Here is a 22,178-nt window from a genome sequence, read left to right on the forward strand (position 1 = left end):
ACTTATGCTAACCTGGGAGGCACGCAGCTGGGAAGCACACCAAGGGCAAACAGGCACCCCTAGACTGGCTCTGGGGTGGGAGCTTTGGCAGATCAGAGTGACAAATGAAAACTGTTGTCGAAAAGCTTTAGGGCAGACTCTAGGGAGTCATGACTCCTCTAACTCCGGAGTCTGGGTTGTTGTCTCTGAGAAGCAACTGATGGCCTTGGCTGCTGCGTACAGCACATGATTCTTATTACTTCTCCCTCAGAGACCCTGGTCTAGGAGCACACACACCAGAAATGTTGCTGTCTGAGCTTCTGTCCTGATCTTTAGCAGTGCGGGAAATGGATTGGTCTATGCAAAGCTGAGTGGAGTTGCTCCATGCCCTTCCTCAAAGCACTTCCCCTCTGAGGATCTCAACTCACTTTACAAATATTAATCAATCCTTAGTGTTATCTCTGTTTTACAGATGGGGAAACTGAGGCACCAAGCGGCAAAGTGACTCAGCTGAGCTCTTCCAGTGAGTCACTGATGGATTGGAGAGTGGGATCCAGGAGCTCTGACTTCCAGGCTCCTGCTCTAATCATTAGATCACACTAAAGCCAGCAGTCAGGGTGGAGAGGTTCTGCTAGGCTAGAAGGCACTGTGGCCTAGTGGGTAGAGTAAGGGATCAGGTGAAAAGAAATATGGATCTGGTCCTAACTCTGCCACTGACTCATTTGTGTGTGCTTGGGAAGAGTCACTGCCTCGCTCTGTGCCTCGGTTTACCCACTTCATTAGCATCTCCCAGACGCTGTGAGATGTCTAATTAATTAATGCTTGTAAATTGCTTTGAGATCCTCAGTCCAAGAACGCTCGGGAGTGTCAAGGGATTATTGTAGACTGGACTCTACTGCCATGGGCTCTCTTGTAACATGAACATGCTCCGTAACAGTAAGTGTGATGTGTGTCAGTAGTACGAGTGAGCACTCTCCTTCTCTAATATATCTGAGGCCTGGCACCCTTCTGCTGATCCGGCCTGCTTCAGACCTTCAGATTTCTAATAATATTTGACTTTTGCATAGCACTTTTCACTGCAAAGCTTTTTGTGAATCCTTCAACATAAACCACCAGTGAAATGCAGTCACTTCTGGGGCTTAGAGGGGCAATCAGCAGGTGCACAACAGCAAAAAGAAGGGAAATTTAACATAAGAACATAAGAACAGCCATACCGAGTCAGACCAAAGGCCATGAATAAGAGAGAAAGCCCTGCCTTACTCTTTTGAAAAGTGTCCTGGGATGTTTCCATATCCGTAGGAGCTGATGGACCTTGTTTTATTTTCATTTTATCCATGAATCTCCAACACAGTGAACTGCACAGGACTCAGCCTTAGAAGGGGTGAGCTGGTGACGCTGTCAGAACCTCCAGCAGGCCTGGAGACGAAATTCTGCTCTTTTGCTGTGAATCTGTGTCTTTACATCAGTGTCACTGATTTGCAGAATCTGGTCTAGCGGGTTTCACGTCTGAGTGCAAAGCTATCCTTTCCCAGGTGCTGGACCAAATCCAGCCCTGGTGTAAGAGGAGAGTTGCCCCTGGGGTTGCAGTTGATCCGTCAAGCTGAAGCTTGATTGTTTGTTATGTGGAAATGAATGCACTTTCCAAAATCCCAGTTTCATTTGGAGATGCAGGCACTCAGCACCTCTGGAAACTGGGCCCAGGGCATCTCAAGTTGGGCACCCACAATCTGAGGCCACTACCAAAAATGCCAGCTTAAGGGCCTGCTTCTCCTCTCCCTCATGCCCACTGGCTTTGGTGGAGTTACTGCGGATTTCCCTCAGTGGAAGCGAGCGCAGAAGCAGGGTGATCTCTAATTTCAGTACAGTTAAAAAGGGTGTGTTGTAGCGGTGGGGATCTGGGAAAGATAATTGACGCAGCTTCGTAAATTGCATCCTGTTATAATATGGGGATTGGTTCTGAACAGGTTTCTCCAGAACCGTTACTTTTCCAGGCCTGTTTGTGCAGAGAAAGATGAACTCTGCTACTGCTTTTTCCTACTGTAATTGACTGTAATTAGTTATTAACCATGGGGCGTAATTAAGTTATTGCTTAACGAATAGAACAGCAGGGAGCTGTTTCTATCCCCGGATCGCTTTACAATTGATTAATTGTTTTTTCTTTCTTTCTTTTTTTTATTTTGTTTTTTCCTCTTTTTTTTCTCAACAAAAGGAAGCAAAAAAAAAAAAGCCTTATTTATTATCATTTTCCCCACTGTTGGCATGGCAACACAGGCGTACGTTACGGAATTACAGGCAGCTCAGCAACAGTCACAACAGCAACAGGCGCAGCAACAGCCGGCGGCGACGGCGACAACGGCAGCACCAGCAGCAGCCCAGCAACAGTATGTAGCGGAATTGCAAAGCCCGCAGCAACAACCAGCCACTCAGAAACAGTATGTCTCGGAAATCCAGGCCCCCCAGCCGCAGGCTCAGGCCACGGGCCAACCGACTCCAACACCAGCCCCACAGCAGTATATCATAGTCACGGTGTCCGGTAAGTCTGGGAGGAGTGTGGTGGGGGAAAGCCTTATGGCTTCTCACATGTTATGGTTGCTCCTTCAGCCTGAGTGGTTAGTTAATGCCAGGGCCTTTCAGAATTGTTTAGGCTGAGGAATCGATTATACGAGCCAGGTATATTCTTGGTGTTACCTTGTTTATTTCCAAAAAATGTCTACGGAGTGCTGTTTCTCTGACCATAGAAACAAACAGCAGCAGGCAATTTCCTTCCTCCGAAATCCCTATGCCTGCGCCTCTAGCGAGCTCTGTGCCCAAGAAGCTTAGACACTCTGCTTCACCTCAAGGTCACACACTCCTGGCTGTTTTTTTCCAACACACACAGGCAGCAACCAACATCCTAGCCCCTGTGTTTGCAACCAGGGAAACCCCTCGGCCCATACAACTTAGCTCTGACCTATCATGTGACCTAGCACCTTGGGCGGTAGCTTCCATGTTTGCAGCTGTCTCTGCTACCTAAAGGGTCTTGATTGTTTCTTCTGTTGGGCCTAAAACTATGCTTGCCACAAACATAAGTTTTAGGTCTGGGATTGTCTTTAGATACAAGATTCACTGCTAGCCCCTTTCAGCAGAACATTATGTATATTTATTCCAGTCTTGCTCCCTCAGGAGACCATTGACTTCAGCAAGAACAGGATCAGGCCTAGAGGTTTATATTATCTGTCTATGGACACAGCCTCTGGGTACATGTATATAATTGAAACAAATAGCAATCACCTCTGCCTTCAATAGATGGGCATGAGCTCCTTCTTATCTGTTTTAGGTCCTTCTATGACCTGGGATCACCACAGTATCTGAGCGCCTCACAGTCTTTGTTGTATTTACCCTCAGGCCCCCTCAGGCAGCAGGGAAATATTTTTATTCCCATTTTACGGATGAATAACTGAGTCCCAGAGAGACTAAGTGAGCTGGCGGAGGTCACACAGGCAGAGAATTGAATTGGGTCTCCCAAATCCCACGCCAGTGCCTGAACTACTGGAGCCATCCTTCCTCTCTGCCTGATCTTCCCTGTCCACCTGGCCACTTGCCATCCTCTGGATCAGCACCAGTAGTACGGTTCTGCAGGGAATCTCTGCCCCCAGGGACAGCTGTGCAGCCTCATTGCCTTTGTAACCCCCTCGGAATTAATCAGCAATTCTCTTGATGAGGCACGAGCCACAAGAGACTCTACCTTGCTCCCCCAGAGCTCTCTTGGCTCCGCAGGACTAATCAGAGTGAGAATCAGCCAAATCTGACTGTTGCCTCTACAGTCAGCAGGTAGATCCTGCCAGGGCAAAGGTCTGAGAGGTAAGAAGGAGCAATAATCACGCTTCAGAATAGAACATGTGCTTTAAAGTATATCCAAGCTGTGGCTCAAGTAAACAGAGGCGCCTTTATACAGTGATTTGGAGAGCTGACTCTCCACTGAGAACTAACCATACATCAAGAGACTTTCAGCAAGAGATGGACTTATTCCAATGCACTGCTGCTATTGAGAATGTTTATGCGAGGCTCCTCCTTTATCATCTCTCGGCAACTCCAGATTCAAATGTACTCGCTTTTCCAGTAAAAAGATAATAATTTAATGCCACCAGACTGCAAACTCCCCCTGAGATCGGGGAGTCAAGCCAGGTTCTTTCCGGCTTACGCATCATCAATTCAGATTTGAATTTGGAATGTAGTGTGTTCCGTTGGTGATGCCTGAGTCAGAATAGAATCCAGCTCATTCTCCCAGGACTGGGTTTCCTCCGCAGGTCTAACAGAAACAAGAGGTCATAAAACCGTAGGTTAGTCTCTGTAGAACCTAGCTCTGCACTGTTATAACCATATTATTTATTGGTCTAGAGCCAATCTATCAGGGTTTCATAGATTATAAAGCCAGTAGAGATCCTCTAGTTTGACCTCCTGTATAACCCAGGCTATAGGACGTCCCTGAATCAATTCCTGTGTGTACGAGTTTAGAAAAACATCTAGTCTTGATTAAAAATGGCTAGAGACGGAGAATCCACCGCAGCTCTTGGTAAATTGTTCCAGTGGTTAATTACCCGGACTGTTATAAACGTGCGCCTTGCGTCTAGGCCGAATTTGTCTAGTTTCCAGCCAGCCGAGCTTCTTAGACCTTCGGCTGCCAGACTGAAGAGCCCGTTATCAAAGTTTTGTTCCCCACGCAAGTACTTTCAGGCAGTGATCAAGTCACCCCTTAGCTTTTCTTGGTTAGATTGAGCTCCTTGAGTCTATCACTGTAAGGCAGGTTTTCCAGTCCTTTAAGTCATCACTGGAGTAGATGAATGGTGAGTAAGTAGAAACTCTTGAGTGCTTGCCTGTTTGTTAAGATGCATTAAGAACTGAACTCCATCCATAGGTACCACCATTTGTCCGGGGCTGAGTTCTAGTTTCTGTCTCAGAAGGCAGGTGCGTGAAGGCCCTTTGTCCCCTGTCAGATCATGCGAGGAAATCCTTATTGTAGCACGTTATTGTGATTCAGGGCAGAGTCTGAATAAGCAGTACAAAGAGATACATTAATAGAGGGAACATTTCCAGTTAACTGACTCAGAACCAACCAACCATCCCTTCTAGATCTAAACACCCCCAGATCAGGAGCAGTCGGTTTCCTATAGAAAGGAAGATTGTTACTAAGTAGCTGATGGCAGGCAAGGAAAACAGACGGATAATATTCCCGCTGACTTCAGTCGCGTGTTGCAGAGTTGCATGAAATATCATCCAAAGAAACCTGGATAGCCTGAGATAATAATCAGGCTCCACCTAAGCTGTTGAGAAATCTCTTGAGCCTTTTGATTCATGTTCCGGTTGGGAGTTTTAACAAGATTGTATTTTCCTAGCAGTGGAAAGTTTAATTGGAGAAGGTGCTGGGGATCAGATTCTAGCTACCGAGCTACTCCCTGTAATGTCCTAAGACATCCACCCACAACCAAAGCTGGAGTTTATCTTTCTAGCAGACTTCCCCCAACACTTCCCTCCCCTCCAGTTCAGTTCCATTAAGGGCTGTCTGTAGACACTAGGTTTTAAAGCTAGCTTGCATTTTATTCAGAGAAAATTCGTTGTGATTCTCAAAGGGAGTGTGAGCTAGGGCAGATTGTCCACCATGCAGACCCTGTCATAATAGATTGACCCTTCTGTTCGCAATCCTGGAGTGATGCAGGTCGGAGATCTGCCACGAATCTTATTCCTTCTAGTTCCCTGGCATAAAGGCCGTGATCCTCACCAAGTGTAGATCGATGCAGCTCCGTTGATGTCAGCTGGAACTATGGGTGCCAGAACCTCTGAAAATCAGGCCCCAATATTAGTACCTGGCTGGCTAGAGGGGGAGCGGGAGGGGTGATGTATATGCACCTAGTTGTTAGAAGACATCGGTCTCCTTCACTCTTCCAGAAATCATTTCCTACTGGGCCAGCTCAGAGCTGTGGCTGTGAAAGCCCCCGAAGCTGCCTTGGGAGAGCAGTCATCCAGTTCCTCACTTTGCTGCCTTGTGAAGGAAGCGAGCGTGCCTCTCTCGGGCATCGCTTCTCGCTCCTGGGAAGCCATTAGGGCACTCCAGGCGCAGCATTCTCCAGCGCCTATCAGCGCTGTGCCCAGAGGGGGACCCTACCTGGGAGGCACTCAACTCCATCGGGAGAGAGATTGCCAAGAGGTGCTGAGCCTCTGCAAACTGCCACTGACTGCTACCCTCTAGCACCTGGCGAGATCTGGTCCTTAGTCAATGACACTGACCCTGGTGCAATCAGACAAGCCTCTCTTGTTCTCTCTCTCTCCCCACCAGTGTAGCAGTGGAAACGGTTCTGATAACACAAAATGCCTTGTAATCCCAGGAACCCACGCTCTGCTGCCTTTAAAAAGAGAGAGCGAGAAGGAAAGCAATAATAATGAAGGTTTACTTACCATCTGGCCTTTAGATGAAGGAGGAGGGGGTGGGGGTGACTTGATGCACAGCTGAGCAAAGATCTCGCCACCTAAGAATTTGTGTAGGGGCCGATTTCTTTCTGCATTCATCTCCCACTTAATCTAATTGAAACAGGCACCGATATGTTTGCAGACAGCACAAAGAGCTGGTTTTCCTTTGCAAAAGTTATTTAGGCACCTGGATCTGAATGGGAGTTAGGCGTCTAAATACCTTTGACGTTCATCTCTCCACCTGCACAGCAGAGGTAATAATACTTGTAGTTGCCTACCTCAGAGAGTAGCTATGGTGCTTAACTCAGGTCTGAACATGCTTTGTAAACTTAAAGTGCTGTCGGATCAATGGCTGTTGCAGTTTTAGGCACATTAGAAATACCCATCAAAATTAGAGGAGCTAGAATTTAAAGGGAAGGAATATTATAATAGTGTTACGTTTCTCTAAGGTCTTTGATCCTGACCTACGCACATACACACAGACTCACTGAAATGCATCTGCCTCTGGGGCAGAGGGTTGCAGCCACTTATTGACTAGTGGGGAGAGCAGGAATTTTGGCCAAAACACTTTACAGAGCATGGGATGGGATCTTTAACAAAATAAAAAGAACCATCTCTCGTTTTTATCTAGCGCTTTTCACCAGTAGATTGCATAGCATTTTACAAAGCAGCTCACTGTCATCATCCCTATTTTACAGATGGGGAAACTGAGGCATGGAACAGCAAAGTGACTCACCCAAGGTTGCCCTGTAGAGCAGTATCAGAGCTAGGAAATGGCCCAGTCCTGTGCTCTGTCCAGTAGGCCACTGCACCTCCCTTTTAATGACCTAGTGTGATGACAGGGGGCATTGTGCTGCTGGACGGCATGGGAGAGCCAGTGGAAATGGATTTTCAGAAGGCTTTTGGCAAAGTTTCACCTAACTGATCATTGTCCAAACTCCTGACATCTGGGTTAGGAAAGAAGGGGCCAGGGCTGCTCATTGAAGACCGTGGGAGTTCGGGCAGATCAGTCGAATAAGGTCCTCAGGCTCTGGAAGCTGCATCAGAATCATTGTGGGTAGCAATGCAGCTTCCTGTGTGAAAAGTAGATTGCAGGAATCAGGCCTGGCTGGGCTTAGACTTTTTTTCCCATCTTTAATGTCTCGGATTCTGTGGTGTGCAAAGTAGCCAACACAAATATAGTCGCTATCAAGTGCCAGATACTCTGCACATTACCAGCGTGAGGGCCCTGCTCAATTCATCAGGAAATGCCAGAGCACCAGACCCATATGACCCATCTTGCAAAAGCTTCCTCAAAATCCATCTCCACTGGTCCATGGAATCATAGCTGTTAAAGTGGGAAAAGGACTTCCTGCTTAGCCAGTCCTGTCTCCCAGGGTTCCCAAGCTGTTAAACCCATCATTAACATTGATTTGTTCAAGTGCCCTAAGGAAACAGACTAATTCACCATCCTGGAAGGTCGCTGAGCTATTTTTTTCCTCCTCTTCTGTTGATAATGTCAAACGAGACACCCATGAAACGTGATCTCCTGCTTCTCGATTAGAATCAGCCCTAGATGAGCTCCCCCTACCCCTCCCTGGAAGGATCAGAGGGTTGGGATTGCACCTTCTAGGATGGGGGATGTTTATACTAAACCAGCCTCACTGGAGCTTTGGTGAGAACTGGCAGGGATTAGGTGGCCAAGGCTCCAGGTTATAAAAGCCTTGGGTCTTTTATTACCTGTCTCGCAAGGAAGGGGAGCAAACACAAACGCACACCCCTGTGCCCACTGCACCATGTATTACGATTGTCTCTGTACAGCTCCTTGTGATCGTAAGTACCTGGCTTGCTTCGCAGGGAATCTTTGCATTAAGGGTCCATCGAACAGGCCGACTGTATCAGAGACCTCAGTCACCTGTTTTCTCACTGGTTTTTGGTAGGGGCAGTTGCTGGTTGTTTCTTTCTGTTAGAAGGAAATTCACACCGGGTGCTGCACAGTAATCAGAGGAGTTATGCGCAATGGCAGAGAGCTCCATTCTACACGTGGGCATGAAACGACTGAGCCACGGGATTGGGAGTCAGGACTCCTGGGTTCCATTCCCAAGTTTGGGAGCTGTGACTAGAACTCCCCATAGGTCCCAACACCAGTCCTGTGCTCAGTCCACTAGCTCCGGCTGCATCTTGGGACCCCCGTGAAATGTACAGGAGGGATTTGGACACCTTTTCTGAATTGCCTTCCTCAGAATTTTCATGCAACCTTTTCTTCTCCTTTTCCAAAATTCAGAAGGTGCCATGAGGCCCAGTGACTCCGTCTCTGAGTCCAGCCCGGGCTCGACGGCCACACAGTCCGGGGTGCCAACACAGGTGGTGCAGCAAGTCCAGGCCACGCAGCAGGTAGGTGGACAAGCAGGCGATCTTCCTGGGGGACAGCTGGGTGTTGTTAGACTTGTTGCAGGGGGAATAGATCACGCTAGAATTGGGCTCCTTGGATTTGTTCGTTGCTTCTGAGCCTGGTGAACATGAAATCATTTCAGCTTTAGTGGTCTAGGGCAGGCTGGGAGGCTGTATGTCTGGATTCTGTTCCCAGCTTGGGGGCGGGAAGGAGGAGCTAGTGGTTAGAGCAGGGGCTGGGAGTCAGGACTCCTAGGTTCTATTCCCAGCTCTGGACGGGGAGCGTGTCTCGAAGTTACAGGGTGGGGAGGACCAGAAATCAGGACTCCTGGGTTCTGTTCCCAGCTCTGTCACTAAGTTACTGTATGAATTTGGGCAGGTCGCTCCCGGCTCTGTGCCCTAGGTCCAAACTGGGATGATGATACTTCATCCCCTTTGTGAAGTGTGTTGACGCCCTCTGCTGCCAGGTGCTTTATTAAATGCTGGGGCCTGATGATAACCGGAGACTGTCCGGGTGCCGTTGCTCTAATCACTCCTGCTTCCTCCATTCACCTTGAACTCTGGGTGTTTTGTTTGACAGAGGCTGTTGGTTCAAGCCAGCGTGCAGGCTAAGCCACCTTCGGTATCCCCCCTCCAGCTAACAGGTGTGCAAGTGCCGCAGCAGGTAAGCGATGGTTCAGAATGCCCTGTGTCCTGTGCTCTTCCACACTTCTCCTCTGCAACCCCCTGTGCTTGGCAACCTTGCAACTCACAGTGTCTGTGTTAAACTGCCCCCAGATCATAGCTGTAGGCACAGCTCCCTCACTGTACGTTTGGTTCATTCACATACCTACAAGCAGCAACCTGAGGATCTGATCCTCCTTTCCCTTCGACCAGCGCAAAGCAGGAGTAACTCCTCGGAAACGACGGAGTTTCACCGCTGTTAAAGCTCGAGGAAAATCAGGCTGCATGAGGGGCACCCAATCATGCTGACCCAGGGAAATAACAGTGCTTCTGTGACTCGCCGTGTTAGCGGATAAGAGATTAGAAGTTAGAAGTGGGTAAGAATCATTCAGATCAGTTAATCCAACTGGTGCAGGGGAAGCTTATTGTTTAGCGAGATTGGGGTCCAGATTTAGTGGTGCCTTAAATGGGGTTGCGTGTTGGGTGCAACGCTGGTCAGAAGAATGGATTGGGTTGGATCCAAGCCTCATTGACATCAGTGCAAGGGAGCTGGAACCATTTGTATAGTGGTTCAACGGCTCTCAGCATCCCCAAACTGTAACCCCTGTATATGATGGAAACAGCTTAAAGCTAGGGAGTGCGGGAGCACCCCCAGCACCAGTGTGTTAGTGGCTAAAGGTGGATTGTCTTACGTGGGAGCAGGATTTTACTTAGCTGATGTAAGGGGGTGTCACGGAGTGTGGGGGAGACAAGGCCCGGCACCCCCAGCTTCCTGCGATTCACCAGGACTCTCAGCCAGCCAGCCAAGCAGAAGGTCTATTTAGACGACTGTTCACAGTCCAAGACAGGTCTTGCAGGTACAGACAACCAGACCCCTCAGTTAGGTCCCTCTTGGGGGGATGGGGGGCAGGGAGGCCAGAGCCCTTTTGCGAGGCCAGAGCCCCACCTGGGCTCCCCTCCATTTTTCTAGCCAGCTCCAAACTGAAACTCCCTCCAGCTGTCTTACTCAGCCTCCCCCGGCTTCTTCTCCACCCTTTGTTCCGTTTTCAGGGCAGAGGGTGTTAGTTACCTAGCCTCCAACCCACCCTCTTGGCTTAGGTATCCTCCCTCAAGGCAAGTCTCCCATCCCCCAATGCAGACAGTCCCTGCGACCTTTCCAGGTCAGTACCCCCCACCCAGTATTCAAAGACACACTAAGAACATTCCCAGTTCCTCACAGGGGGCATGAGGTGGGAAAAGCAAATCACGGGAGGGTGGAAGATAAAAGAGGCCCTGCCAACTCATTTATTTTCCCTACCTGTTATTTGCTTTTCCTGCCACTTCCCCAGGCCTTCGGCCCCCTTGATGTGTAATTGACATGCGTTTTGCATCTCCCTGCTGTGTAATTGACATGCGTTTTGCACAGCACCCTCTGTTCCTACATATCACAGGGCCTCCCAGCTGCTGGGTGAGTTCTGCCTCCTTTGCACTAATCTGACTCAGCCACTGGTGTGTGTAATTGACGTCTGTTTTGCATGCCCACTGAATGCCAGAGAGGTTTATAGCACCTACACCCCATTCTCCACTCACTTTACACCCCGCGTAACTTACGCCATTATTTATGGCCACGGCTGATTCTGGATCAGAGGCCATCAGAACTGCCCCGTCTTATTCCAGGTTTGAATGTAGCCCTAGGACTTAAGTGGTAACTGGACCCATTGGGCTCAGTTAATCCCTGGTCATATAGGGCCAGATCCAACTCTCCTTGACAGCAATAGGAGTCTTTTCACCTACTTTAATGGGAATTTAATCAGATCCTTTATGTAACGCTTGGGTTACCTGATCCCAGCATTGGTCTCAGGGAAATGCACAGCAGCAAAGATGGCTCATAATTGGAATTGTGCCATGGGCATTGGAAGACACAGAGGCTCTCCCTGCAGTGTCGGCAGATGGGGAGCGGGGCTGTTTGGCCTGTGGAATGGACCTTCTAAAACCAGTGACCGTGTCTTGAGAAAGAAGGGTGGTCATGTGATTAAAGCACAGAATCAACCACACAGATGTCAGGAGATCTGGGTTCCATTTCCGGTTCACCCACAGTCTGTCTGCCTGGTGGACTTTGAGGGCATGCAAGACTCCTCAATTCTATTCCCAGCTCTCGGAAAGGAGTGGTGAGTGGTCAGAGCAGGGGGCTGGCAGTCAGGACTCCTGGGTTCTATCCCAGCTCTGGGAGGGGGAGGGGGGTCTAGTGGTCAGAGCAGGGGGGCTGAGAGTCAGGACTCCTGGGTTCTTGTCCTGACTGTCTCAGTAACTTTGAACCAATCACATACTCTCCCTACCACTTAGTTTCCCAATCTGCAAATCAGGGCTAATTCTTACCTACTTCTCCTGGGGCAGGCGGTATGAGTCAGAATAGCATGGGGGATGCCCTCTGACAGAAGGTGCTATCTTGGTAAAGCATTACATGTGTAACAAAGATGCAGCTGGAGGCATATGGACAGGCATCCGGAGACTGCAAGAAGGTTTGTGTGTCTATCATTCATCTAGCACAGCTGGCGGGCCACTAATCATTATCTAACCAGTGGTTCCCTCCACGGCTGGGACAGACTGGCATATGTCCAGCACAAGGGAGTCTCAGTTGTGTGCAAACTCAGATCCGCTCTGCCTCTGGCTTTTCCTTTCCAAGGTAAAAAACACTGCCAGGCAAGTTGTCTTGCCTTGAATTTATCAGTGATTGAAACTCATGTGGATTTGACAGCTACACACAAGCAGAGGGGTCGCAGACGCTGAACTAGGCAAGATTAAGGAGAGGAAGCAACATTCCCATATTTCCAGTCCATGGTTGGTTTGGCAGCTTCTTTCCTCTACATGAAATAAATAAAATATTTCCCAAATATTTCCCAAAATATTTCAGACTCCGCACGGTAGCACTGAAATGCAGCTGTCTCTGGGAGTTTGCTCACAACCAGATGGTGCAGTGGGAAACTTTGGCCAAGGACAGCATTAAACGCTCTCCCTTAGAAAAGAAACACATCATGAGATCGTTCCTATCCCAGCACTTCTGTTGAAAAGATGTTCTCTAAAAGCCCCTGAAGGATTAACATTTAAACGACCCCTGAATCTGGGTTGCTGAGATATTTCTAATCTGATGTTTAGACCCCAAATCTGTCGCCTCTGCTGATATCGAGGAGAGCGACTCCTGTGTGATGATTCTTCATACTGAAACCTACCAGGTTACTGGTGGGAGCATTTGCTGAATGGTGGACATTGCTGGAGATGGCTACGGTGCTTTAAAGGACAGGCATAGGAAGAGGAAGCTGCAGCTAGCACATCGCATGGAGACTCCTAGAATCATGGAAATGTGCAGCTGGAAGGGACCTCGAGAGGTCATCTAGTCCAGCACCCTGCACTGAGGCAGGACCAAGTCAAACCAGACCATCCCTGACAGTGGTTTGTCCAACCTGTTCTTAAAAACCTCCAACGAGGGGGATTCCCCAACCTCCCTTGGAAGCCTGTTCCAGAGCTTGATTCTCCTTCTCGCTAGAAAGCTTTTCCTAGTATCTAACCGAAATCCTTGCTGCAGATTAAGCCGATTCCTTCTTGTCCTACCTTCAGTGGACGTGGAGGACAACTTATCATTGTCCTCTTTGAAACAGCCCTTAGCATATTTGAAGACTGTTCTCAGGTTTCCTGCCAGTCTGCTTTTCTCCAGACGAAACATGGCCAGGGTCTTTAATCTTTCCTCTTAGGTCAGATTTTCTAAACCTTCCATCATTTTTGTTGCTCTCCTGTGGACTCTCTCCAGTTTGTTCACATCCTTCTTAAAGTGTGGCACCCTGGAGTTGGGACTCCAGCCGTGGCCTCACCCGTGCCAAGTAGAGCCGGACAATTGCCTCCAACGTCCTACGTGCCACACTCCTGCGAGTACACCCCAGAATGGCCCTACCCTTCTTCACAACTCCGTCACATTGTTGGCTCCTATTACATATTTCATTTGTGATCCATTATAGCCCCCAGCTCCTTTTCAGCAGAGCTACCCTCGGGCCAGTTATTGCCCATTTTGTAGTTGTGCATTTGATTTTTCCTTCTTAAGCCTGGTAGTTTGCACTTGTCTTTACTGAATTTCATCATGTTGTTTTCAGATCAGTTCTCCAATTGTTCAAAGTGGTTTTGAATTCTAATCCTGTCCTCCAAAGTGTTTGCAACCCCTCCCAGCTTGGTGTCATGCTCAGATTTTATAAGTATCCTCTCCATTCCATTATCCAAGTCATTAATGAAAATACCGAATGGCACCTGTGTCAGGACAGACCCCTGCAGGACCCTAGTAGATACGTTCTCCCATTTTGACATTGAACTGTTGATAACTACTGAGGATGGTCTTTAATCCCGTTTTGCACCTATTTTACAGTAATTTCATCTAGACCACATTGCTTTAGCTTTCTTATGAGAACGTTACTTGGGACTGTCAAAAGCCTGCCTGAAATCATCTCCAAAGCAGAAGAAGCTACAGAGGACCTCTGTGCTTCACAGCTTCTGCTGGGTTCCTAGTTCCTATTAGATCCCTGACAAGGTTCTGATGTTGATCTACGGTGACCTTAATGGGTCAGACCTCCTCCATCACAAAGCCGTCTCGATAGCGAGATGTCAGGGTGAGTCAGCGCTCACCACTTTTGGGTGAGCGTCATGATTTGCCTCTTTCTCAGACTGTCACTCAAACCATCAGAGCAGTAGAAAATCCAGACAGATCAGAACCCTACAGCCAACAGCTCACCCAAAGATTTGGACGGAGTCTTGGCTGTCCGTTCTGGACAGATCTTACTGTGTAGTGCCTAATACCTCAGTGATGGGCTGTTCAGACATGCCAGTTGAGGTCCCTCTGTTTGGACTAGCATGATGGACACTGTAGTAGGAAGAGAGCCTGAGACACAAGCCTTTGTATTAGAGGTTTAACTTTGTATATTCACTAATGTTTTATCCAGTCGGCTTTTAAAGTCCCAAGTGTTGGGGCTCCCACCCCTCCCTTTGGAGAGGCTCTTCCACAGCCAGATCTCCAAGCCAAGATGCTGTCCCAGACCCTAGTTGGACCAGCTTTCATGCCGCTTCACAGTGCCCTGGGTTAACCTTTGGCCGTTTCGGCTAACGTTCTCCTTAGGAATGGCCTGAAAAGCCTTTTCCTGGGTAATGCAGCTGCCTTGACAGTGCAGTGCTAGAGGAACTGCAGAGAACCTAAAACCACATCTCAGCTTGTCTGCGTGCCAGGCAGGTGAAGAAACCACCTATCAACTGGCTGCAAAGATTTTCTGCGTGCTGGCATCTCCTGAAGGTGGGCTCAAGGAGAAGAGAATGGGACCCAAATGCTGCATCATGCCTCCAGTTTTTGGCAGGTTGCAGTTGCATTTGGAAAGAGAAATAAAACATCCTTGGCCAGTGTGGTGTTAGTCTGCGTGATGGAAGGCAGCCGTTCCTCAGAGCGACAAAAAGGGAACGCTACAGAATTTGCCCCATTGCATATTATTTTCACTGACTCAAAGAAAGTAGAGATGGAAAAGCCCTTATATCCTCTCCCCCATTTCCCAGCCAGTGTATTTCTCTCTTTGCTTTGTTTGTCTAGCGTTTAAAGTGCCCAGGTGATCGCACGCCCCCTGCCTTGGGACACAAGTGGCCAGCCTGGTTGATGTTGGCCAGACACAAGCAGATGAAGGGAGCCAAAGAGGTCATTTTGATTTAGTCATGGTTCTGTGGGGGAGTTAGTCCACATAAATACTGAACATGCCGAATGGAAATTGACTGTACTTGTGAGTTCTGTTCCCAATGACACTCTGGCTCGGGCTGTACTGGTGAGTATTGTTACCCAAAGCCAATATAGCTTCACTTACACTCTGGACTAGCGCCGGCTGCCCAGCTCGGGCGGTTCTCTGGACCAGCGCCGGCCATGACCTGCTCTGCTCCCCAGCGGCCAGCAGAACTTGGCCTTCCTCTGACTGCGAGGTGGTCATTAACCAGGACTTCTTTTGTATCATCCCTTTGCAGCGGCTGGTGGTGCAGAGTACTTCCCAGGCTAGCAAAGGGAGCCAAGTCTCGGTGACCGTGCACAGTGTTCAGCAGCAGGTCCATTCTCCACCTGAGGTGGGTGGTGGGATCTTGGTCCCTCCCTAGCCTGGGGAAAGCCTGACCAGGCGCCCAGGCAGCCACAAGGCGGGAAGATTTGTTTGCATTGCTCTGTGTCGCTCATTTACCCACCACCTCAGTTCACCACCAGCATCCTTGTCTCATCGCTGCAGCATTTCACCTTCACAGCCAGACATCGGCCTCTTCCTGGGGAAAGATTCAGCCACCCCACTTGCATGTGTTTAGCTCTGGGTTTAGATCTGGCCCAGAGTTTGACACCAGGGTTTCGTTTGGCCCCAGATCCTGTCCAGACCTCAGGCTGGGGCAGGGGCATGTTCAAGGGATATTTGTTTGATGGTTTAATGATCCCCATTGCGCCCTGAGTAACTGGCAGGTCTGGAAAACTGCTCTCCCTGGTCACTCACAATCGCACGGCATTGATCATTCGGGCTGAAGTGTTGGTTTACAAGCGACGGGCTCAGTGCAGGGGGAACCGTCGTCTGTTTGACAGCTCCGGCTAGATGAGCCAACGGCCCCTAGGGATCTAGGCTGATCTCGGTTTTGACACAGGAAGGGGATTGGTGCGAGGTGCATGAGGCACAGAGGGAGGGGATCAAGCCACCATATTTTGTGCATGTCCTGGGCATAGACTCACCATCCTGGAGCACCTCCTCGTGGCAAGATCTGGCATTGCAGCTCCTCCGGAGGTCAGGGGTCTGTGCAGTGACTAGCTCACGCTGAGCGCCCCAGCCAAGGCCCAGCTCAAAGGAATGAAAAGTTCCCCCCTTCCCAGGCACTGATTCTCAGACTTCTTCCCCCCCTCAGGCCTGTTTATGGATCTTTGGCTGCCCTCTCCCTTCAGGGATGATCCCAGATGCTCCCTTCAGATCCCTTTGTAGTTCCATTCCCAGAGAACAGAAATTCCCAACATCCGGTCTCCTCCTATTGGCCGTGCAGTCCCTCCTTTATAGGGCCCACCCAGCCTGCTTCTCCCCGGCTGGGACTAATCCTTCATTGCCCTCCAGATGCCCCGGAAGAGGCTAATTGGGCTGTCAGGCATTCTGTAACCCTGTCCCTGCCAGCAATCCTCATAACCTAAAGGGACATTGGCCCAGATCTTCCAAACAGTGCAGGCACTTCACCCCCATTGAAATCAGTCGGAGTGAGGCTCCTACGTACCTTTGAGGGTCTGGGCCATTGTCATGCTCCCCGCCTGACCTGCGCTGTGTGGAGCTGTCCTGTTGAGCTCAGTGGGACCCTTGTGGGGAGTGAGGGCTGCAGGGTCAGACTCTCGGGCTCTGCTTTGGGCACATTTTAGTGCAGGCCAGAATGTCGTAATGACGTGTTTAAATGATTCACCATAGAGCGGTTTGGTAATAAATATAAGTACCTTCCCCTGCTGTATTTGCACAACTCCCCTCCCACCCCCAGCCTTGACCGGAAAGGGCAGCTGACAAAACAGAGTCTGCTTTCACTTGCTGTGCTGAGCGAAATAATGAAAGTAAAGTAGGACTCCTGGTTTCTGTTCTCAGCCCTGGAAGGGGAGTGGGGTGTAGTGATCAGAACAGGGGGTGGGGAGCCAGGACTCCTGGGTTCTGGTCTCAGCTCTGGAAGGGGAGTGGGGTGTAGTGATCAGAACGGGGGTGGGGCGCCAGGACTCCTGGGTTCTGGTCTCAGCTCTGGAAGGGGAGTTGGGTGTAGTGATCGGAGCAGAGGGCTGGGAGCTAGGACTCCTGGGTTCTGGTCTCAGCTCTGGAAGGGGAGTGGGGTGTAGTGATCAGAACAGGGGGTGGGGAGCCAGGACTCCTGGGTTCTGGTCTCAGCTCTGGAAGGGGAGTGGGGTGTAGTGATCGGAGCAGAGGGCTGGGAGCCAGGACTCCTGGGTTCTGGTCTCAGCTCTGGAAGGGGAGTGGGGTGTAGTGATCGGAGCAGAGGGCTGGGAGCCAGTGTTAATAACTCAGAGAAGGACCTTTGGCAGTATGTGATCTTTTAGCTTGGCAATGTCTCTCTTCCCCATCCTGGTTTTTACACACCGTAGCTGTGCAGGAAACTTGTAAGGAAGAGCTTTGCTAACAGAACTGGCGAGGGGTGAGTGTCCCCCCAACCCCTGCCATGAAGGGAATGATTGGACAGTGTCACATGATGGAAGCATGTGACTCAGACCCAGTCCTGCTGGCCTGGGACATATGAAGGGAGCAGGAGTTCAGGCCAGGAGCAGGGAGGCTGCAGTACAGTTGTGCTAAAGGAGGCAAAGACCTACTTTGCAAACCACAGTTGGGAGCAAATTATCAAGTGTGAACTGAGCACTCAGCACTGCAGGACACTAGAATAGCTAACTCGAGCCCAGACCCAAGGAGTGCTGCCTAGTGGATAGAGCTCTGGACTGGACTTAACAGACATGGGTTCTGTTCCCAGCTCTGTCACTGGCCTGCTGGGCGACCTTGGGCATGTCACTTAATCGCTCTGTGCCTCAGTTTCCCCCACCAGTAAAATAGGGACATGCTATTCACCTCCTTTATAAAGTGCTTTGAGATCTACTGACGTAAAGCACTAAATAAGAGCTAGGAATTATTATTATTACTTTTTAAAGCTTGGCAAAAATCAGGCAAGAACGCTCTTGGCGATGCAGAGGATGACAATAATATAGAAAGGAAACATTCTTTTGGTTACACATTCTGAATTAACTTGTGGAACTCTCTGCCACTGGATGTTATTGGGACCAAGAACATAACTAGAGTCACAAAAGGGTGGGGCATTTACATGAATAACAGGAACAATTACATTAGATTGAATAACGAATGGCAAAGGGGTTAGGAGCAAACCCTGCCTGAGAGGTGGTAGCAAGAAACTTCCTCTTTGAAGCAGCTGTGACTGGTTGCTATGGAAGATGGGATAGTGGATCCAGTCTAGCAATTCCCATATTCCTTACATTGTCTCCCCAGAGGTCAGGGGGAGGGGGAAGGGTGGCATTACAGTACCGTGCTCTTGTCTACCCACTTCCTGTGTTGCTGTCACTTCCTGTTGTTCCTGTCTTAACCTGCATGCTTTTCATCTGTTCCACAAAGCACCATCCAGAGCTGGCAGCTAGCGAAGTCACCCCTCAGAACAGCACACGGCTGTGGGTGGTGGGCTTGGCAGAGCCAGGAGGGATCTGAAACAGGAAGGAGGGGGTATGTGTTCCGGGAACACAATCTGGGTTACTCCTTCCCACTAAGCAGCCGATAAAACACCTCCCCCTTGTTTTTCCAGCACTCCCCTGTCCAGAGCAACAGCTCCACCGCCAAACCAGGACAAGTGCAGCAGCTTCAGGTGCATGGAGTCCAGCAAGTGCCCGTCTCGCAAGAGGTGCTGTATGGTTGCAGATCCCAAAGTAACCCCCCGGGGTGTCACCTGAGCCCTCTCTGGTGGGGAAAGAAGAGCCCCCGGGGGATGATGGTAGTAAATGCTCTGAGGAGCTTGGCTTTGGAGCGCCATTGGGTGTGAGCGTGTCCCCACCGCAACAGCTGCCAAAAACAATTTGAGTCTTTCCCCCCCGTAGCCACTCACAGCTGTTGATGTTTCAAAGAGGCTGCAGCTCAGACCGTCTTTGCTACCTACAAACAACCATGAACCTTGCCAAGTTTTGTTATGGCTGGGCAGATACAGTCCGGGCAACGTCAGAGTGATGTGGCCACTCACTGGCTCCAGCCTGGGTGCCCGAGCCCTGGCCTGTGTGGCGAGAGGGGGAGTTCAGCCTCCGGGCTCTGTTCCATCCTTGGCTGCCCTCCAGGAGGACTATTAGCATTTCTAGCGGTGCCTGTTTGAGTTAGATGAGGACACCCGGGGGCTATAAATGGTGGTAGCTTGAAAACTGACCAAAGGAAATACTTTCTCCCACAACATGGAATCAGACTGTGGAACTCCCTGCCACAGGAAGTGATTGAGGCTAAGAACTTAACAAGATTCAAAAAGGGACTGGCCACTTCTGTGGATAAAAAGAATACCCAGGATTGTTATAATGAATGATAACCATTTTGGAAGAGATGTTACATTTCCTGCCTCAGGGTTTAAGCCAATCTCTGCCTGTTAGGGTCTGTCTACACTGCAGACGGGAGGTGTGATTGCAGTATCTGTAGACAAACCCAAGCGAGATCAAAATAAGAGAAGCAGCGAAGCCACAGCACTGCTGGCAACAGCCATTTGAACACGTAGCCAGGGTCACTGCCCATCCTGCCACAGCTTCGCTGCTATTGGCACATGAGCTAGCTTGATTGAAGGTACCTGGGCACGTCTACACACGCTCCACCCCAGCCCTCCCGACTGCAGTGCAGACAGACTCTTAGAGACCAGACTGAGATATAATGTGGAGCAGATTGTCCAACATCTGCTTCTGGAGGGTCCTTACGCCTCCCTCGGTCACGTCTGGTGCTAGCCTCTCTCTGAGGCAGGACGCTGGGCTGCTCGGCTCCAGCCTGGCCGTTCCTGTATTCCTAACTCACTCACCCAGGAGCCACCAAGCAGCCGTCAGATAGGAGCAGCTGAGGGTTACTACAAGCTTGGGCTGGGCTATAAGTGACCCAATGAGTGCGTGCCATCAAAGCAAAGACGGCCTTTCTGGGCCTCTCTGTTCATTGCCTTGCGCTAACAGACCCCTTTGTTGGCAGCCTTAGCACTGAGGCCAAGGAGAATAGCCAGATAAATGGAGCCCCCCTCTCACCCCTGAGATTGCTCTGGTGCAGGGCGGTGTGCATGCATCAGGGCACGTGCCCTGCCTGATTTTGATCTCGGAGTAACCAGCCTTGGACTCTCTGGGGCCATCAGGTGGTACCTTTCACCAGCACGGACCTCACTGCGGGAGGTTGTTGATGGCCTGTTTGTTTGCCTCCACAGCGCTCGGTCGTGCAGACCACCCCCCAGACCCCGAAATCGGGCACAGTACAACAGCTGACGGTGCAAGGACTCCAGCAGGTTCACGTCACTCAAGAGGTAGAGCTTTCCTGTCACGTAGCGAGCTGCCTGGGGGCTGTGCCCTTCGGCTAGTTCTGAGGCAGACGTCCTCTGCCCTCGGCCGGGTGCTCCTGAGCTAGACCAACGGTCGTCTCTTTGCAGAGTGGCTGATCTCAGCATGGGCAGAGAGTTTAAGGTCAGAAGGGACCATTAGATCATCTGGGCTGACCTCCCCTGGAGGAACATGTCTCACCAAATCAATCCCCGGCCACTGCAGGGGCATCTCGCTCCCTCCTGGTCTCTGCCTCTGGCCCCCAGTCTCCGAGGGCTGAACCGCCTGGTCCGACCAAAGTCACTGGGCTCAATAGGGGGGTATCTGAGTGAAAGGTGATGGCCTGTGACGACTGGATGATGTCATAGAAATAACACGGGCCATGGAATTTCAGCCAGTTACCCCAGTACTGAGCGCACTTGCTTGTTCGCTGGCCACACTTACAGAGAGGGAAGAGACCTGATAGGTCCCGTCCAACCCATTCCCTTGGCAGGCCATGCCCCACTGGTCCCTGTTCATCCCGGCCATTTTCCATTCTCTGGCAAGGGAGCTTCCAGCCTGTGCTTGGGGGTGACCTTTTCCTTGGGTTCCCTTCATCCCAGCACTTGTTTTGGGGGGTAGACCCAGGCAGGGTGCGAAGGGACAGCGTTGGCGTAAGGCCCAGTGGGGACAAACTGGCCAGGAATAGATTGAGGCTGGCTAGGAGAGGCAGGTTTCTGCCCCTCATGGGAGGGCGGGTCTGGGGCAGCCTCCTGGCACAACAACCTGACTCCTCTGCAGATGGAGTTTGCTCAGGGTGTGAATGGGACGAGGTGACAGGGTGGCCTGTGACAGCAGGGGGCTGGACATGATGACCCAGGCGGGTCCTGTGTTCCCATTACCCTTCCCATCCCCTAAAGCGTCGCTCCTCCCCCCCCATGGTTATCCCCACCCCCTAGACCTGGCGCTGGGACAAAGGAATCTCTGCAAACTCTGAAATCCCCCACCCAGGCTCTGGTGCCACTCGGTTGGTTTTAAGATGCCCTAGGGCCAAATCCAGCTCCCGGAATTTGACTTAGATTCCTGCCTCTGTATTGCCAGCATGGTCTGATCTCAGTAGCCCCCCCTGCTGGGGGAACCTGCTCGCAACGTGGCACAGAGCCAGTGCTGCAAAAGTTAACAGTCTGGTCCTCAAACTACAGGGTGGTAAGAGGGCAAGCTCCTCAAAGCCCTCTCTGGCTAGCAGCCACCTTGTGGGCATCTCCCTCCTGCCCCCACCCTCCCCCAAGTAATCAGTGTGTGGTCCTGGGGTCAGAGCTGGGGACTGTGAGTTGGGACACCTGGGTTCTGTTCCCAGATCACTCACTGGGTCAATTTAACCAAGGCCCTGATTCTCACAGGTATTTAGGTTCCTAACTTCCACTGAAATCTATGGGAATTAGGTGCCTCAATACCTTTGAGAATACAGCCCCAAGTCACTTCACCTCCAGTGCCTCTCTTTCCCCATCTGTATAATGGGAATAATTCTCCTTACCTGCTGTTATTCAGCACGGTCAGGTCCTCAGATGGAAGATGCCATGTAAATGCAGAGTACTGTTGTGGTGTAAGGTGCTGCATTAGGTAGCGACTGGGTTTAACTCTGAGCAGGAGGAGAGAAGCAGTCGAACAGCTCATGGTCGCAATG

At 50.4% G+C, this 22,178-nt stretch overlaps 1 protein-coding gene and 1 long non-coding RNA gene across 12 annotated transcripts in view; one reads left to right on the plus strand and one right to left on the minus strand.

The window, feature by feature from the left end:
* Positions 1-22,178, plus strand: part of LOC123353879 (MHC class II regulatory factor RFX1-like) — a 46,584-nt gene that overhangs the window by 6,725 nt on the left and 17,681 nt on the right. For 3 of the 6 annotated variants that reach the window (XM_044995323.1, XM_044995324.1, XM_044995328.1), the window contains exons 2-7: positions 2,189-2,512; positions 8,684-8,793; positions 9,371-9,454; positions 15,460-15,555; positions 18,787-18,882; positions 20,407-20,502. In XM_044995323.1, coding sequence (XP_044851258.1) covers positions 2,239-2,512; positions 8,684-8,793; positions 9,371-9,454; positions 15,460-15,555; positions 18,787-18,882; positions 20,407-20,502 — 756 coding nt within the window. In that variant the 5' untranslated portion in view covers positions 2,189-2,238. Of the gene's footprint in view, positions 1-2,188; positions 2,513-4,207; positions 4,299-8,683; positions 8,794-9,370; positions 9,455-15,459; positions 15,556-18,786; positions 18,883-20,406; positions 20,503-20,948; positions 21,057-22,178 lie in introns of those variants that run through there. The other 3 variants (XM_044995327.1, XM_044995325.1, XM_044995329.1) reach the window with 3 other exon arrangements.
* Positions 2,370-20,853, minus strand: LOC123353886. 6 transcript variants are annotated; one of them, XR_006574579.1, is made up of 5 exons: positions 20,717-20,853; positions 18,535-18,688; positions 6,241-6,356; positions 5,735-5,792; positions 2,370-5,004 (listed from the first exon to the last, which is right to left on the minus strand). It is a non-coding gene; the product is annotated as an uncharacterized LOC123353886 (long non-coding RNA). The 6 variants fall into 6 exon arrangements; XR_006574583.1 differs by lacking the exon at positions 6,241-6,356 and adding an exon at positions 6,409-6,531; XR_006574582.1 differs by having other exon boundaries at positions 18,516-18,688.

Source organism: Mauremys mutica, chromosome 20 (assembly GCF_020497125.1).
Source record: "Mauremys mutica isolate MM-2020 ecotype Southern chromosome 20, ASM2049712v1, whole genome shotgun sequence".
Taxonomy (NCBI): Eukaryota; Metazoa; Chordata; order Testudines; family Geoemydidae; genus Mauremys; species Mauremys mutica.